The sequence below is a fragment of the Halictus rubicundus genome, chromosome 8, assembly GCF_050948215.1.
Source record: "Halictus rubicundus isolate RS-2024b chromosome 8, iyHalRubi1_principal, whole genome shotgun sequence".
Classification (NCBI taxonomy): Eukaryota; Metazoa; Arthropoda; class Insecta; order Hymenoptera; family Halictidae; genus Halictus; species Halictus rubicundus.
The window spans coordinates 17,774,004-17,792,701 of NC_135156.1; the positions used below are offsets into that span (position 1 = coordinate 17,774,004).

General features: G+C 42.1%; 1 protein-coding gene across 5 annotated transcripts in view; it reads left to right on the plus strand.

Annotated features, from left to right (window-relative positions):
- The window catches only part of Syx1a (syntaxin 1A), a 42,857-nt gene that overhangs the window by 4,004 nt on the left and 20,155 nt on the right, over positions 1-18,698 (plus strand). For all 5 annotated transcript variants that reach the window (XR_013082629.1, XR_013082630.1, XM_076791712.1 and 2 more), the window contains exons 2-3: positions 6,978-7,064; positions 8,097-8,196. Coding sequence is in view for 3 of the 5 variants with exons in the window: in XM_076791712.1 (XP_076647827.1) it covers positions 6,978-7,064; positions 8,097-8,196 (187 nt within the window). In the remaining 2 variants the exon portion in view is untranslated. The remainder of the gene's footprint in view (positions 1-6,977; positions 7,065-8,096; positions 8,197-18,698) is intronic.

The window sequence follows — 18,698 nt, forward strand, 5'->3', positions numbered from 1 at the left end:
CTTGATTATTAATCAAAGACCCTACGGAACTTACGGGGGTTAATTCAATCCCCAGGATGTGATTTGGGAAATGTAGAAAGCAAGAATTTTGGGAAAATCGTGACAAAGAGCTCTGGGAGAGCAAGGTTTCAGGAGAATTCAAAAGCCGTAAAATGTGGGAAAAAATTGAGCCAGACCGAAATGTAATTGGGCCGCGACATCCTGAATCGTGAGTCGTCCCATCGGGATAATCCGGATTAGATGGTCTTATGCATAGGATGCAATTTCTTTCTTCTCTAAAGAAATCTATCGCAAAAAATTAGCGAAAAAGTTGAGCCATTCCGAGCACAATAATGCCCGACCGCACGTTCAACGAATAATGAAAATTGAACGAACTTGTGAGATTCTGTCTCGTCCAGCATACTTATTAAACCCTCCGATAACCCACTACCGCCTCTTCAAGTATTTCGAAAACTTCCTGCTGGGGAAACCGTTCGAGAAGCAAGCCGATGCTCGAAACGCTTCCGAAGAATTGTTTAACTTCAGAATTCCGGAAGAAATAAACTTGTTGCTCGTTGCTCTGGCAAAAAGACGACCGAGTCCACCGTGGATTCGAAGATTGAAGTTTTCCCTCTAGAACGACTCCGTAAAACTCAACCTTTTTTTGTTTTACAAAACGGGAACGGGGAACAAGTTCGCAAAAGCATCATGGTTACAGCAGTGAAGTTGCCTGTACACGCTTCGTTAAAGGGTTGATAAAGTGGCCAGGAAAAAATCGTACAAGTTCCAGGGGGTTGTTGCAAAGCGTCTTTGAGGGAAAACGTGTCTTCGGTGTCCCAACTGCTGCACCATGCAGAAAGAAAATAATCGTGCATCAAGTTCCAGGTGGTAGTTGCAAAGCATTTTTTAGGAAAAACGTGTCTTCGGTGTCCCAACAGCTGCACCATGCAGAAAGAAAACGATTATGAAGAGGCTCCAAGCTCACAGCTAAATCTGGGATCTCTGATGACCCTAATGAAATGATCTTCAGCACCTATCTTAGCGACGCCAGATCATTGTGAGAACGACGGTTCCTCAGCAATATTCTGATATTCTGGCCTCGAACTATACAATTGAATTCACGCATTCTTACTGGAACTTCTAGGTTGATCTTACCCGAAGACGCGACAGATAGGGAACCGCTTCGGGGTGAAACGATTGGAAGGCGGCAATCTATTGGAAATGGGGAAGTTAGCGGGCCGGGGGTTTTTGGAGTGTGCACTCGAAGTCGAGCGTCGAGATAATTTCGTCGGCGAGCTAATATCGTGGGTAACGGGGAAAAACATGGCGCGCCCCCGAAGGAGGCGATGCCATTTTCCCCGTGGCATTTACATAACGGCTCGCTGTTAAGCGCCGATAGCTTCGACGAGGATGAATCCAGCGAACGTCACGCGGCCACGCGCCACGCGTCTTCGACGCCCACTCTTCGAGGCTCTCAGAGCCGGGAGAAATGCCGAAGAGGCGGAAGAAGAAGAAGAAGAAGAAGAGCGTGGGACGAGAGACCGAACGAAATGGAACTCGAAGGTTCGAGCAATCGAAACTCGAGGCGCGACCAATATTCGACGACGTCTCGCAGGAAATTTTTGCTAAGCTTTGCATTTCGTGGGTGGCTTGGTGGATAGCTAGGTTAAGGAGATGGAAACAAAGGCTGGCAAGAGAGAGAGAGAGAGAGAGGGGTATAGAGTAAGAGAGAGGGAGGGGAAGAGGTCGACGATGAAAATGGATAGAGGGATGTTCGCTCCACCGATTAATGTCTCGCGTCTTCGGGAGCTCGTCGAGAGTCGTTTAGATGATCGATCGATCCGCGGCAGAGAGATATCGACGAGCATCTCGCCGAGGACAGAAACTGCGCGTCCGTCGTTGCCGTTGCCGTTGTCGCCGCCGTTGATCCCCGAGGATCAACCTGAGAACCTGAAGCGAGAGAACCTGAAGCGGCGGCTACAAGTCGCAAGAGACTCCGCCGCAAGGACGCTGCCCTTCGAACCTCGGAACGCCAACTTGATCCTCGATCACGAGGTCACCGGATTCGCGGGGACGATTCTCCAGAGTCTAGACGATTTAGAACGTCGATCTACTCGATCGCCCCGAGGAGCCTTCGTTCCGAAGCATCCCCTGCCCGGGGATTCAACCCTCGGCGGCCCGGGAGCTGGGCCCGTCTCGATCCTGAATCATAAGTAGACGGATTTGATGCATTTGTTCCGAGAACGGGTAGACGCGATTCGAAATGGGAAGAGGATTAGGAGAATTTGAGGAATGATGGTTTTATAGGAAGAGCGGCAATTTTATTTCGTCGCTTGCAAATTGGACTGAGGATTTTATGCATTCATGACAAAAATGAGTAGGTGCGATTCAAAGTAGGAAGAGGATTAGGAGAATTTGAGAAATGATGGTTTTATAGGATGAACAGCAATTTTATTTCGTCGCTTGTAAATTGGACTGAGGATTTTATGCATTTATGAAAAAAATGAGTAGGCGCGATTCAAAATAGGAAGAGGATTAGAAGAATTTGAGGAATGAAGGTTTTATAGGAAAAATGATGCAATTTTATTTCGTCGCTTGCAATTAGATTGCGGATTTTATGCATTTATGACAAAAATGAGTAGGAGCAATTCAAAGTAGGAAGAGGATTAAGAAGAATTTGAGGAGTGAAGGTTTTATAGGAGGAACAGCAATTTTATTTCGTCGCTTGCAAATTGGACTGAGGATTTTATGCATTCATGACAAAAATGAGTAGGTGCGATTCAAAATAGGAAGAGGATTAGAAGAATTTGAGGAATGAAGGTTTCATAGGAAGAACAGCAATTTTATTTCGTCGCTTGCAAATTGGATTGAGGATTTTATGCATTCATGACAAAAATGAGTAGGTGCGATTCAAAGTAGGAAGAGGATTAGGAGAATTTGAGGAATGATGGTTTTATAGGATGAACAGCAATTTTATTTCGTCGCTTGCAATCAGACTGAGGATTTTATGTATTTATGACAAAAATGAGTAGGTGCGATTCAAAATAGGAAGAGGATTAGAAGAATTTGAGGAATGAAGGTTTCATAGGAAGAACAGCAATTTTATTTCGTCGCTTGCAAATTGGATTGAGGATTTTATGCATTCATGACAAAAATGAGTAGGTGCGATTCAAAGTAGGAAGAGGATTAGGAGAATTTGAGAAATGATGGTTTTATAGGATGAACAGCAATTTTATTTCGTCGCTTGCAATTAGATTGCGGATTTTATGCATTTATGACAAAAATGAGTAGGAGCAATTCAAAGTAGGAAGAGGATTAAGAAGAATTTGAGGAGTGAAGGTTTTATAGGAGGAACAGCAATTTTATTTCGTCGCTTGCAAATTGGACTGAGGATTTTATGCATTCATGACAAAAATGAGTAGGTGCGATTCAAAATAGGAAGAGGATTAGAAGAATTTGAGGAATGAAGGTTTCATAGGAAGAACAGCAATTTTATTTCGTCGCTTGCAAATTGGATTGAGGATTTTATGCATTCATGACAAAAATGAGTAGGTGCGATTCAAAGTAGGAAGAGGATTAGGAGAATTTGAGGAATGATGGTTTTATAGGATGAACAGCAATTTTATTTCGTCGCTTGCAATCAGACTGAGGATTTTATGTATTTATGACAAAAATGAGTAGGTGCGATTCAAAATAGGAAGAGGATTAGAAGAATTTGAGGAATGAAGGTTTCATAGGAAGAACAGCAATTTTATTTCGTCGCTTGCAAATTGGATTGAGGATTTTATGCATTCATGACAAAAATGAGTAGGTGCGATTCAAAGTAGGAAGAGGATTAGGAGAATTTGAGGAATGATGGTTTTATAGGATGAACAGCAATTTTATTTCGTCGCTTGCAATTAGACTGAGGATTTTATGCATTTACGACAAAAATGAGTAGGCGCGATTCAAAACGGTAAAAAGATTAAAGGGGTTTAAAAATGTCGACACACCATCTTTAACATATAAAAATGATTAATGATCAAAATAAGTGTTCACTTAGCTCCCACAGGTTGCAACTGATGTACAAAAATTAGCTTTTGCAAAAAGATCCGCAGTCTAATTATGACTCTTCGGTGGCAAAGACTCGGACGACATAGCCTAATCGAAATCTTAAGGAAACGAGGCTCGATGGGTGCATGGAACGTCGCTCGAAAGTCAGTAACGGAGGGTTAATCAATGATTATAATGATCGGAAGGGTGTCGGGCTTGATCGGGCTTCGGTGTTCCGGTTGGGGCCGGCTAAACGAATCTTTCGCGGGATCGTGGCACCGATTGATCGCGTTGTCGTGCCCCACCGGTCTTTCGATCCTAATCAGAGCCCGCTAATCTCGCGGCCGATGATGCCTTTTTCGATAATGGAGGGTGGTGAGCCGGTACGGGTCGGTCGGCCTGCTTCTCCGAACAACGATTCCGATCCATATCCGAATTTCGCTCGCGCCGCGATTTTAACGAAGAGATCGCGTGCCCGTTGAGCGATAATCGATAACGCGAGCCGGGAACGGCGAGCTGATTGCTCGTTGATCCTCGATAGGTCGTCAGCTAACCGCGGTTTTTCGGGAATTTCATCCGAGAAAAAAATTCCCGCACTATGCCTCTTCTCGGATTGCTTGTGATTTGAATCATAGCAAACTCCCGCGGTGAAAAATTCAATACTATGATTTGCATTACTATCATTTGCAACATGAATGATATTTTGCAACGGTATCGTCTTTGGGACTGCCACGTTTGCAAATTTCCGGACGGTAACACGGATTCTGGCACCAAATTGTATTTTTCTATTTTAAGTGAATTTTGTTTTTATATGGGAAACCGTAACGTAGTATCCACCGACGATTATTGCATAATTTTTGGCTGAGGACTTTTGAATCTCCAATCGAAAAACAACAGCTCAGTAACGTAATCTAATAACTTCGTGTGGGATTATTGTGCGAAAGAAGATTTTCGAAAAGCCCATTTCAGCCATCTGCCTTATCAGCGTCTCGGTTCTTGTTTTTAGTAGATAAATTGTTCCGATTTTGTATTAATCCATTTGCATCAGAAAGAGAAATCTGAAAAGAAGGCCTTTATCATCGAACTTTGTTTTTATTATATTTAAGTACAGAAATGACTACAAGTAAAAGAACTTCATATCTCAGCATTATAGGAAAAAATCAGAATTACTGCTATCATCTCCAACAACACCTTCCATTTCTATTTTTTAGCTAACGAACAATGATAGCGACCGACAAAGTTGAGCGTATATATACGTTAATGACGCAAATGGGTTAATTCAATAACTGCCTCGAACCTCTTGCATTTCTTGAATTCTCAACACAGAGACAGGAGAAAGAATGATCACCGACACCAAACAGCATAATCGGTTAAATATGTGCCTCGTTTATCTCGATCCCATTCAGCTGCCGAATGAAACGTAAACGAGGCCCGTTTACCGAATCGATTCGGAACCTCTCGATAAAAAGTAGATAAGACCGAGTACATACGTTTTTGAGAATGATCCCTCGCTGTTTCCCGAGAACCGAGTAACATGTATCACACTTTCACGTTCTGCGCGAGATGCATCGAATTTTTCATCGAGCCGAGATTGCGAACATTTCGTCGGACGATTATGGTCGCTGTCGGAGTACAGTATGGTAAAGGGTTAACACTGATGGTACCCATCTTACCGGAACGATACAAAGGTGAGAGGTTTTCGCTATAAGATCCTTTATGCACCGGCTTTAGAGTGGAAAATATCTGTCTATTTCGGATCATGGTTCTACCGAGGGAAAAACGCGCGTGGAAATTTCGAATATACTTTCTTCTCCTGGCTTTTCACCTAGTCTCTGTAATCCACGTTTTTGCTGTTACGGTGAGACAATTTCTGCAGTTAAATTCAATTTGCAAAATTAATTACTCCCCTGATCAATTGAAAAAATATCTCCATTCGGGAATGTACAGTGGTTTCTCTATATATGTCGCCGAGGCCTCGACGATAAACGTCGCGGAATTATCCCCACTACCGCGGGCTATACCTCACGAAGCTCGAGAGGCCTCGGTAAACATAACACGGCTAGGGTACGTCTCCTGCACGATACTTGACCCGTGTTGATGACATGTATCGAGAATTCACTGCTCATAAACGGGTTAAGGCTGAGTGACTGCTCGGTATCAACTATTTTTATGTATTAGGTCAGTGCAGAAGTTCGTGCCCGATTTCGTGTTAAAATACAACCGGGAAATCGGACACGAATTTTTGCACTGACCTAATCATTTTGAACCCGCTCCCTCGAGGTCAACGTTTCTCGGCGGCGGCTGCTGGAAAATTAAGATGGAACAATTAATTCAATTAAGTCAATTTGGACGAAATCGGATTCAAAATCAAAGAACTTTCGATAGAAACGAGGCAGAGCGATGAAATTTTTTTTCAATTAAAGCTGAAACTTTGTAGCACATGGGAAAAATAGGGAGATTATTACCGTCCAATCATTTCAACGAAAAAATGATTTCATTAGTTTTGGTCACAAAAATCGATTCTTTGCAAAATCCTGAGGTCGTAGACAAATTTTGAGACCAGATTTGAAATCAGCGTGAAAAAATCTCCGGGAAATTATGTATAGCATGTTAAAAAAAAATTGTTTCCCCGCGTGGTGTTGGAAAAACTAAAATTTTCTTGAATTTGTGCGCGTTTAACGAATTTTCTCGAGGTTGAAAAACGTTCGTACCGCAATCTCTCTATTTTTCCCATATTCTACAAAGTTGCAGCTTTCATTAAAAAAAAATTTCATCGCTCTACCTCATTCCTATCGAAAGTTCCTTGATTTTGAATCCGATTTTGTCCAAATTGCCCACTGTGCGGCGTTCAGAAAAATGAAAGTAGACGAGAGAGAGAGAGAGAGAGAGAGAGAGAGAGAGAGAGAGAGAGAGAGTTTTTCGAGGGGGAAAACAGTTTAGTGAAAAGTGATTTGGTTTGGTTTCAGGCTCAGTCGGACGACGATGACGTGGCGGACGACGTGTCCATCAACGTCGGCGGGCAAGATGACTTCATGACAGAGTTTTTCCAGGAGGTGAGCACGAATCCGGAATGAACTTTCTGACCCGTCGCCATCAGGAGCGTTCTACCTTTCTCCTTGATTTGATCCTCCTCCCTTTTCAACGGTACTCTCCACTCTTCGGGTCCGTTCGGGTCGCAAACGAATGTCGACTGGTTCTGATTCGGTACAATGCTCGTTTCGATTACGTTCTATTTGATATTCATCGAAACGGTAAAAAGAAGCGTAACGAGCGGGTCTTTATGCGAGATAAGCTGCATCACTTAAATACAAGCGACTCGATGCAAATAAACGTTTGTTTCTTCCTTTAATAATTTGAATAAGTCGACGATTATGCTACTCTTATTGGATTCTCCGATGCGTACAAAGTAACAGGGGAAAGAAGAAAATTTATATTTCATGTGCCCACGTGCTCCGCAATGGTTAAATATTGATCTCGATAAAATAGAATTTCATTTCAATTCGAAGGGTATTAATAACGTTTTCATCAAACTCCGTTCGTAGTCACGAGCCTGACTCGACATTTTATAGTACGAGCGGTTTAAATCCCATTCGCATTTCACCCACGCACTTTTCTCGCGAACGTGTAAAGTTCACAGTGCGATTTCATTTGAGTCGAATAATTACGTATGAAATAATGAAATAATTATTAGCACGAGTGGGAGGCGCATCGGTCCTAATAGTTCTCTTAATGGCCAATTAACGCGGAAAACTGGCATTGTACCGGTCAGCACAGTCTTTTCTCGATATACGTCAACAACACGGGTATTGTCAGCGACATATATCGTCCAGGAGACATACCCCAGCCGTGTTATGTTTACCGAGGCCTCTCGAGCTTTTAGACCCCTCACGGGGAGTATACCCTGCGGTAGTGGGGATAATTCCGCGACGTTTATCGTCCAGGCCTCGGCGACATATATCGAGGAATCACTGTAATCAGCGAACGTTCTAAGAAAACGCTCGCATGACTCGAAAGTCGCGTCCTTGACCAGTCCGATTCCCCAAACGGTTCCGCTTCGATCTAGGTCTTGTTTCGTTTTGATCTAGGTGGAGGAGATCCGTGAAATGATAGACAGGATCCAGACGAATGTCGAGGATGTCAAGAAAAAACACAGTGCCATCTTGTCGGCGCCGCAGACCGACGAAAGTGAGTGTCCGCCATGATTCCTTTGAATGTTGCGTGCGTGTGTCCCGTGTCTGTACGATTGATCTAATCGATCCGATCGTTGTTGGCCGTTTCCACGGGAAATGCGTCCGTTTCGAACGATTATGTTCTGGTCGCCGTTCGTAACGCGACGCGTTCCTTTGAGAGAAATAATTATTGTTTAGAAGATAGAAGAGAACAGGATGCGTAACTATCACTTTGGAAAAGCTATAGTCAAGGATGAAACCGCGAGCGAAAGGAACAGGAAAATAGCAGGAAACGCGGTGACGAAATTCGATCGAGTGAGTGCACGCTCGTTACAATTGTTGCATTGAAACGAAAAATTTATTGTTCGAGTATGATTCCCAAAAATATAAAACCGGTCGTTCGACCGTGTGCGGGTTTAGCGTTGATAGACTTGCTAATGGAATAAGTTCTTTTGTAAAAAGATAGAGCGTGTTTATGGTAAGCGTCGCAGCTTCGACACGCGCGTACTCTAAGGCTGTTAGGCGACGAGAGAGAATGAGAAGCCGGTAGTCGGCCTAGCAGTATCACCGGTTGCTCTCGTAATCGGGTTCGCGGCCATCCGGCAACCCCCACACGCATCGTTGTCGATACTCGAGATCATGGCAACGCGTCCGCAAAAAAGTATTCGATCAAATGAATCAATCTATTCATTGACAAGACCGTGTGTATCGTCGCGTTCGCTCATCCGCGACGGCACGGAAGAAGATATTTTTCATTAATGGTAAAAGCAAACGATGAAACCCGACACTGATTTGCCGCGGCGCTCCATCATTCTCGGAGCGTCGAGGAAACTCTTTCGACGATCTCCGACAGTATCAATTCGATTCAGCGTCGATCAATTCGATCATGCGCGGATCAAATGCAAAGCAGTCGACATATTTAAAGAATTTAAGAATATCGTTGCGTTGTTGGTAGACTGCGGATCACTATGCAAGATATGTTTGCATTCATTGCAATGCACAGGAGGCATTCTCCGTGGAGAGAAAATTTTAATACTTTTTTATTGTTCCAATTATCTTATAAATAGGAATGAAGGAGAGTTTCACGTATCAGACGTTAACCCTTTGCACTCGAAGCTATTTTAACTCCAAAACAAAACGTTTCTTCCGACCTAGAATATTTCCCTTCTATATATATATATATATATATATATATTTTTCATGTTATACATACGAGAACGGTGCAGTTTAGTTGTACAATACTAAAATGTTTAGTAACTTATGAAATACAAACAAATTTAATAATGTAAAAACTATTTTGAATAATGATACAGCAATTTTTAGTGGTGCCTTACAGTCACCATTCGAGTGCTAAGGGTTAATAAATCATATTACCAAAAAAATTTCATCTTTCAACACTGAGCCTACCATCGCCGGTCAAAATGACCGTTCCATATTCTTTATTTTACGATTACTGAAATTGTAGAGATGCTTTCGTGGGAAATGATTAATGCGTTCACGGACAGTAAAAAGTTCAGTCAGCTGCAAAAGTAGCCAGGCAATTTTTCTCGAAACTGGTTGTACTGTCCGACAGCTGATCAGACATAAACAATAATAATAAGTTAACTGTCATTAGCAATGACAGTTGGTCATTACTTTGAAATGTATATTAATTACAAAAACTGTTTTTTTTTCTATTAAGCTATAGAACCCCACATGGGATTATTAGCAGCATGCACATGGCTGTGCATGCTAACGTTACATTACATAGGTGACTTAAAAACTAGGATTGAGACAATATAACGAGCATTTTCGAGTACAACATTAACATTAAAGATATAAACAGTGAGATTTAAGAAATGAGTGTATGAAAAATAGAGGACAAAGAAAGGGTCCGCACAAAAAGGAGTCTATTGTGTAGAGTGGAAAGAACCCCTTGTTGCAAAGTTTGCGAATCAAAGCGTCTCTGTTATTGTCAAAGATTGGACACTGTCGTAGCACATGATTAGGATCCTGTACCAGACAACCACATGGACAAATTGGCTTTAAAATTTGAATGCTACAGCATTCAAGTGTCGTTTTGCATCTCTATGAAAATGAATGCTGTAGCATTCACGTCCGCGAACGTGTTAAATAAATATATTTAGGAGAGCATGCATTATATTACGAACCGCACAAAATCCAAATAAATTCGTCATTTTTATAAGACAACGCGTATTAGTTACTTTTAAGGCTCGGTAGGTTTACTGTTAAAGAATATTTTTTTTCTCTTTTGTCCCATTAAGGTAAAGGCACCAGTAGTTGACCAGGTACCAGTAGTTGACCATTTTATAGAAAAACATAAAAAATAAGGTTTTTATGAGCTGTGCACTTTTGATGAAAGTGAATCTCGGATGCCATGCTATCTGTTGTTCAAATTTCAAAAGAATTGCATGCGAAGTGAAGTATGCATAGTAATAACGGACGTTTGAATTCATTAAGGTTAGTAATATGCTGATATATCTCTATTTCCTTAACGTTTCTGTTAAGAAAAGCTGTACGGTTCAGGTAAAGAAATCTATACGTTGTGAACTTTTCGCGACCGAATTATTTGCTGTTTATATTCTCACAGAGTTTTATAAGTGATAAATGCATTGTTTTTGTTATTCTAACCTGAAAAACAATAGCTTATTAGGTGGTCAAATATTGAATATTGTTTTTGAACAATTTTTAGAAGTTGACAGGCGTGATCAATTACTAACGTGACTCATTTAGATTTGTTTACGACTTATAATGTATCCATTTTACATCTACGATTGTTAAGAGTACAAAATATAATTATAAATTTTGTAGCATGCTGTGTTTTAGAGGATGACCACATGGTCAACTATTGACTGCATTCACGGTCAAGTATTGATCGGTGTCTTTTAAAACAGCCATGTGCGTGACATTATAAATACCAACGGAAAATTAAAATGCATTTATTTAATTATTTATTTCAGAAGTTATTTCATTACTTATCGAGAGATGCCTCCTATCAAGGGCTCCTTTAGAAATTATTCTGAAGAGACGATGAAATTTTTTTTTTTTTGGAAAAATTCTTCGTGTAACTAAAACAAAAGCGACTATTTCGTCCATGAAAATGTACGGGCGATCATGGAAGTGGCCAGACAAGCCTGATGCGCATATCAATGAGCCCACGAAATCGAGCAGAACTCGCAACGTCTACTCTGTTCCTGAATTGAACTTTTTATGGAATTGATTTATTTTATTTCTTATTTTATTCTTTAATTGTAATTTGTGCTAGTCATTGTTGAAACTAAATGATACTAAAATGATTCCCAACATTATTGCTTTAACCCTCTTTCTAGTATAAGTGGTCAACTACTAACGAAGAGAAGGTCAATTACTAGATTTTTCATGTTTAAGAGTGGTCAACTTCTGAAGCAATTACAGAATTTTTAAATATCTTTCTTAAATTTGTATAAGTAAACTTTTTTTAAAAAGTGGCATTGTTACATAATCTAGAAGACTTAAAGAGTGTCTTCAGGCATCGACTGTCGCTATTTGATGACAGAGCAAGCGGTTACTGTTGTTCGCGTGAAAAACTTCTCTTAACTGGTCAACTACTGATACCTTTACCTTATTCGAGGAAATCGTCCACCATGTTTCGCGTCGCGTCGGTGCAAAAGGGCGCGATCTCGGAAACGTCAACGGACTCGACGTTTCCCTCTCGCCTCTCTTTCTCTTGTTTCCTGTTTGCCCCCACGAAGAGGAGAGAGAGAGAGAGAGAGAGAGAGAGAGCCTCGCCGGCGATTGCTTCGGGGTTTCGATCGATCTCGTCGGCCCTCGGTGTAGAGAACATCGTGGTCGTCTCGTGTTCTGTTTTCGTTTCGTCCGTTGGACAGCGTTTATCGCGATCTTCTTCATTGTTGTCGATCGTGGAGCAAGATTCGCGATATTGAAAAAGAGAACGAGGGACAGACGAGAGAGGCGGGGGGAGGGAGAGAGAGAGAGAGAGAAGGAGAGGGAGAACGAGAGAACGCGTTGGTCGACTCGAAGGAGGCGGTCTAGCGAAAAGATCGATGCAGCTCCGTTCCTCCTCGAAAGCAGAATATTCGAATCGGGACGCCGCGGCGTCGACTGGCGTGGAAAAGGGAACGCAACGCGTTCCGTCGACCTCGTCACGCATCCGGAACCTCGCCGCCGTCTCGGCGACGTCGGGATACGTCGATCATGCCGCGCGTTCCTGGCGATCCGCCTTGGATCCAAGCGATTATACCCGACGCGATCCGATTGTCGATCCGCGCGTTCTTGAAAAGACTCCTTCGCCGCGCTATTGCGGCTGCGAACGAGTCAGGGTGTGGTTACACCTAGACCGCGGATTTTTATGCAACAGGATAATTGTCCAAGTCGATCGAACGACACCAAACATGCAGATATATTAGGCGGACCGATAAGTAATCAATTATTTTGGAAACTAAAACAAACTTTGTAGTTAATTCAGGTTTTTAACACTAGGCTTACGGAGCATTAAACGTGAGTATTTCGCATTACTTTATGAAAATAAGAGAAATGTCATTTGTTAAATAATATACATCTAAGGAAATAAGTTTGTTGCGTAATTCCATGTAGATGAATCTTCACAATCTCAATAATCGTAAATTAAAAGTATTAGAACCCGACATTTTGACGGGTCCCGTAAACCTAGTGTTAATATCAAGGACAGTTTGCCATCCTTCCTGCAAATTTTCAATCTCTTATAGAAATCCAGGGTTCTTCAAGCAAAATGTGACTCAAGGTGCCTCCTTGCATCTTCTACGGAATGTTTTATTTCTTAAATAATGCTCCGGAGATCTGAAAAGATCGGAGGGAGCAATATCCGATGAGTACGGGGGTGCGGTCAAACTTCCCATTGCAATTCTTTGATTTTTTCCTGAGCGGGTTTCGCTGTACGGGGCCGGGCATTGTCAATTTGCAGTATTACACCTTTTCTCTGGACCAAAGATGCCCCCTTTTTCAATAGTTCTGAATACAGCCGTTGTAATTGCTGACAATACAACTCAGCAGTAACTGTTTCTCCAGGTTTCAACAACTCAAAGCGAATTATGCCTCGACAGTCCCACCAAATGCACAGTAACACCTTTCCAAGTGATAAGCTAGGTTTAGGGGTTGATATTGAGGTTTGATTTGCAGAAAGCCGTTGCTTGGAACGCTTTATGTTATCACAAAGAATCCATTTTTCATCTCCGGTAACGATCCTGCTGAGAAATGGATCTCTACGAAATCTGGATAGCAATCAAGTGCAAATTGATCGACGAATATACTTGTTGGTCTCAGATCATTGACGCGGTGCCCATATTCCTTGCCTATATGCCTTTTCCATTTCGTGTAGGTGCCTTTGTATAGTTGACCAGGTGGACCCAAGGCTTCTCGATAATTCTTGTATACTTAAGTTTGGATCAGCTTCCACTAGAGATTTTAGGGTGTCATTATCAAATTCAACTGGTCGTCCGCGGCCTGTCAGAGAGATCATAATCACCAGCAGCATACCTTCTGAACCAACGTTGACACTTGTTGACCTTCGATACATCTCCATAAACATCGCAAATTTTCTTTGTTGTTACATTAAATCCCGCATGAAAATGAAAAAGTATGCAACGACGAATATGATCCTCGGAAGGTACCGGACGCCGCCATTTTATTACAGGGTTGTGAAAAGAGTATATTCGGTTGTATTTCTACAGAAAACCGAAACTGACGAGTTAACTCGGTCGCGCGGAAGAAAAAACGTTTTCTCAATCCCAACTTCATTCGGTCGAGTGCGCTAAGAGGTTAACAGGAAACCGGAGCCACCGAAATAATGGATTACAGATTCCCTGCTTCACGTTGCCGAGATTATTAAAGATTTTTATGCGGCCGCTTACTCTGTAGGTACACTTATTTAGTCGATCGTGCAACGCGTCGGAAAAAAGTGGTCTTATTTTTAAAAGGTAATGCAAATTACTCACTCCTACTGCTCGGCGTTGTTCTAACGATTTTCTGCGGATTAAACATACCGGGTCGATAGTAAATATCGATTTCGACGATTCCTATGCATGTGCAGCTGCACCGTGCAGAATGCATTGTCGCGAGAACGGTTCGGACGCGTTCGAAACGCATTCGAGCGAGTCAGACCTCCAGTACGTCGCATGCGATCGAAAACCGCATACGGTAGAATCGCAGCCTTCAACCCTTAACCAGCTAACTGTGTCTGACGAGTATACTCGTCACGAAGAAATGGCAATATTTTGTGTCACGACGAGTATACTCGTCAAAACAGCTATAACTCGAACAGCGGTTAACTTTTGCGACGCAACTTAGGTACACATTTTTCAAAGAGGTCGCAACAGCTAACTGGTTGCTAACTGATTGGGCCAGTTTATGATAACATCTTTCTTTACATAGAATCTTAATAATTGTCAAATAAAAATAGTCTGGAACCGCATGCGACCGGTAGATCCAGTATTAACCCTTTGCACTCGAAGCTATTTCAACTCCAAAACGAAACACTTCATCCCACCTAGAATATTTCCCTTCTATATATTTTTTGTCACGTTATACACACGAGAATGGTGCAATTTACTCGTACAATACTGCAATGTTTAGCAATTTATTGAATACAATTCAAATTCAACAAGGAAAAAAATATTTTAAATAATGATACAGCAACTTTTAGTGGCGCCTTACAGTCGCCATTCGAGTGCTGAGGGTTAACCACTTGCACTATGATTGATCATACGGTTGCAGCGATATTTCTATCGGCTCCACGTCGAGTAGAACTTCGTTTCGGTTTACAGGAAATTAACGTATACTTTTACTAGACTCGCGAGCCTGACTCAACGTTACAGCGCACAGTTATGTTTCAGGGCACAGGTTAAGTAGAACTCGCGCGGCGTTCGATGCGTTAAACGCGCAAACCGTGACTCTCGCAATAGTATAAATATTGCGCAGCATCTGTCACGAGCAAACCCGTTAATCGTAATAACGCGGGGCGTGTACGGGCCACGTGGCTCCGAGGCGGAACGCATCCGAAAATTGGTGCGGCGCGTAGCCCGTTGAACAATAGGGTTTTTCGATTTTTGTTTGCCGCACTGTGCAGTAGGCCGTGGCATGTAGGCAGGCAGGGTGGTGTAGGTGGTGGGTAACGCGGATCGATTTCGCAGCTCGGCGTTGCTGTTCCTCGTGCCCCGCGTTTCGTACCCCTGGTCCATCGAGCGTGCGACGCGACGCGACGCGACGCGACGCGACGCGACGCGACGCACACGCCGACAGAGAGAAAATCGACTCGAAGACAGGTGCACACGACGCGCGACAAGCGACAAGCGACAAGCGACGTTTCCACCGAACAAAAATGTCCCATCAGCGCGGCGAGAGTCGATCACCAATCGATTCGACACCCGCGATCCTTCCTCGCCGTTGTACAATCAACCCTGTCATAACGCGATTAATTCGTACCCGCGTTACAGGAAACTCGGAATTAGCACTAATCGGATCAAATTCAATTAAGGCTAGTCGGATTTTGCTGAAAAATTTCGAATTTCTACCACCACCTATCTTCGAAAACTCTTTTCCCTCGAATTCCTTATTTTCTCTTGCACAAGGGGGTTGTCGAAGAGATTGCTTTCTTCGAAAATTATTTTAACACTTTGAACGGCCAACTAGAAACTCCAAAAATTCCATAAAATCGAAGTAAGTTATCTAATGAAATAAAAATTGCAAAAAATTAAATGTATGATAATCCTCCAACATTCTTGCATGTTACAGATCCTAATCGAGTTTAGTACAATGAATATATCAACGGAAAAATTCATTTTAAAACCTGCACAAGTAATTCCGTCACCCGCGTATGGGTGAGGCGGCGACGAACGTGTTAATTGTCTCGGGACCAAAGAGTGAAAATTTGTCAAAATAGTAATGTCAAATGATTTTGGACACCGCCGTCGTTGAAGTTTGCAAACGAAGAAATTGTTTCGATGAAAAGGAACGTTGAATATCGGGAAATTGGCTTGGATTCGATACAAATAGTATTGTATGTTTGTACCCGCGTAATAGGAGGGTTTAAACGCGTCGAGCAACATTTTTTCTGGGACGAGAAAAGCGCGACGATTCGCGATCGAATTCGAGCGTGTCCCGCGTATCCCGAGCGTGGCGAGGTCTCGAGAGGCCATAGAAGTAGGTCTGGCACGTTTCCACCCTGTATTAACCCAATTCCATCGAGCACCCTCGACGCAGGGGAATACGTGCGCCCCTCCCTCGTCCTCGTCCTCGTCCTCGTCCTCGTACCCTTGCAGCCCTCGAGCCCCGCACCGCCCCCTCGTCGATTCTCTTGCAAAGCGTTCAACGAACCCGGCCCGAGATCTTGCCGACAAGTGGTCTCCAATATCTCAACAGTTACAGCGCGGTAGAACCGTTCGGCTAACCGAACCAATCAGGGCAACACGATTAGGCACAGGCACCAGGCGATTCCGCTTGAAAAACTACGTGAAACAATAGGAATACTATTGGGTTGTCCGGAAAGCTCGTGCCGTTTTTCTGTAGGTGGCATTAGGATAGCTCCGAATCAGGCATTTTTAGAAAAAAGTTTGATCAGGATATATTAATTTTTGTTAGCTCTATGCGCTCTTAACACGACGGCTCCCGTCAAAATGACGGGTTCTAATATTTTTATTTTACGATTATTGAGATTGTGGAGATCCATCTACGTGGAATTAGTCAACAAACTTATTTCTAATGGCTGAAAACTTGGATGGACACATTCCTCTTATTTTTATAAAGTAATGTGAAATACTCACTTTTAATGCTCCGTAAACCTAGTGTTAAATGTGGAAGGAAACAGAGTGAATTGTTGTAGGCGTTTGATGCTTTTTTCTTCCAAAAACTGTTGGAGCTTGCTTGGGATGTGCTACCCCATTCGCCCTTTACACCCTCAGATTTTCATCTGTTTAGGTCAACACAAAATTCCCATAATGACACAAGAACTTTAACTCTTTGGTCGACATAAGAAATCATATTTGAAAGTTGCGCGAAAGATGGAGGAAGATTATCGAACAAAATGGCAGCTATAATAATTCAATAAATGTACATCGAAATTGAAATGTACCGCGTTCTCCCTTAAAAATCGGCACCAACTTTCCGGGCAACCGAATATTAATATAATATTAATATTATACAATATCATTAATATAATATAAGAAAAGTTTACCGCGTGTCCCGACGTCCGGGAGAAGTAGAATCGGTTGGCCATGATCAGCCGATTCCTGTTGAACAAATTTCTCTAATAGAGTCAAATGAAAAAATGTTACTCGTTCTTTTCACTTATTTTTTCAAGCAGAATCGCCTCGTGTCCTGCTGTACCACCTAACCCAAATTGTTCGGTGTCGTTTCGAACTATAAGAGTGCCAAAAAATGGTTAGAAACAAGCAATTTTACAATTTTATCATCGGACAAAGTCAACGACTCTATTACCTAATTTCTTGACTAATAAAGAAACCTTTGAAGTCTAATCAAATGAGATCTGTACATACTGTCACGTCGAAAATCACTGACGATCTACATCGGATTTTCAACGTGCTTTTCCACGCAACAACTAACAACTCCGACCGACACACTCTCGCACACGTTCACCAGAGATACACCATTATGGACCTGTACGTTATCTTCGCACGAAAGCTCGTTAAAATCGAAGTAGGACAGTCGGGGGAACTTTGTTGTTCCGTTCCCTGGTGAGTAGCTAGGCGATGCCTTTGAAATGCCGGGTCAAAACAGACCCGTGCACTGCCATCCGAGCGTTAACTCCGGGATTATCGAGAACCGGTGCTTGTTACGTACTTCGTTCAAATTTTCGCTCGTTTGAACCTAGCTGATTAACCCTTTGCACTCGGAGCTATTTTAACGCGGAGATCAAACATTTTCGCCCAGCTAAAATATTTCCATTTTATACAGGCTGATTCCTTCCGAAAATATCAGAAAAATATATGGCGATAAAATTTTTTCCATTCGCAGCTTCGTTCTCGAGAAAACAGAGTTTGAGAACGCAACGAACCGGACGGATCTTTAACACTAGGTTCAAAAATAACACGATTGTATTTATCAAAATTTGTGGCCATCTAACAGAATACATCAAATGAATCTTACACGTTGAATTTTATTTATACCATTTTTCTGGGTTGAAGGTCATTTGAAGGTCATATTGTGTTACACGCACGAATTCGTTATTTTGTCAGCTACAACATTACGTTAACGAAAATATATCATTCCATTAAAAAAAACATCGATAACCTTGAAATCTCATAAAAATGACCTTGAATTTTTTCCCCCTTACACCGTTATATGCGGCCCTTCAAACAGTGTAACTTTGTCCTACGAAGTTTTTTGTACAACGAAAAGTAACGGAGATATTTAGGTGTGCTGCTTTATCGAATTCACCCTGTATATCCAAAGAAATCAATTTGTTAAATAATTCCTCATGGATGCATCTTTACAATCTCAATATTCGTAAATTAGAAATACTAGAATCCG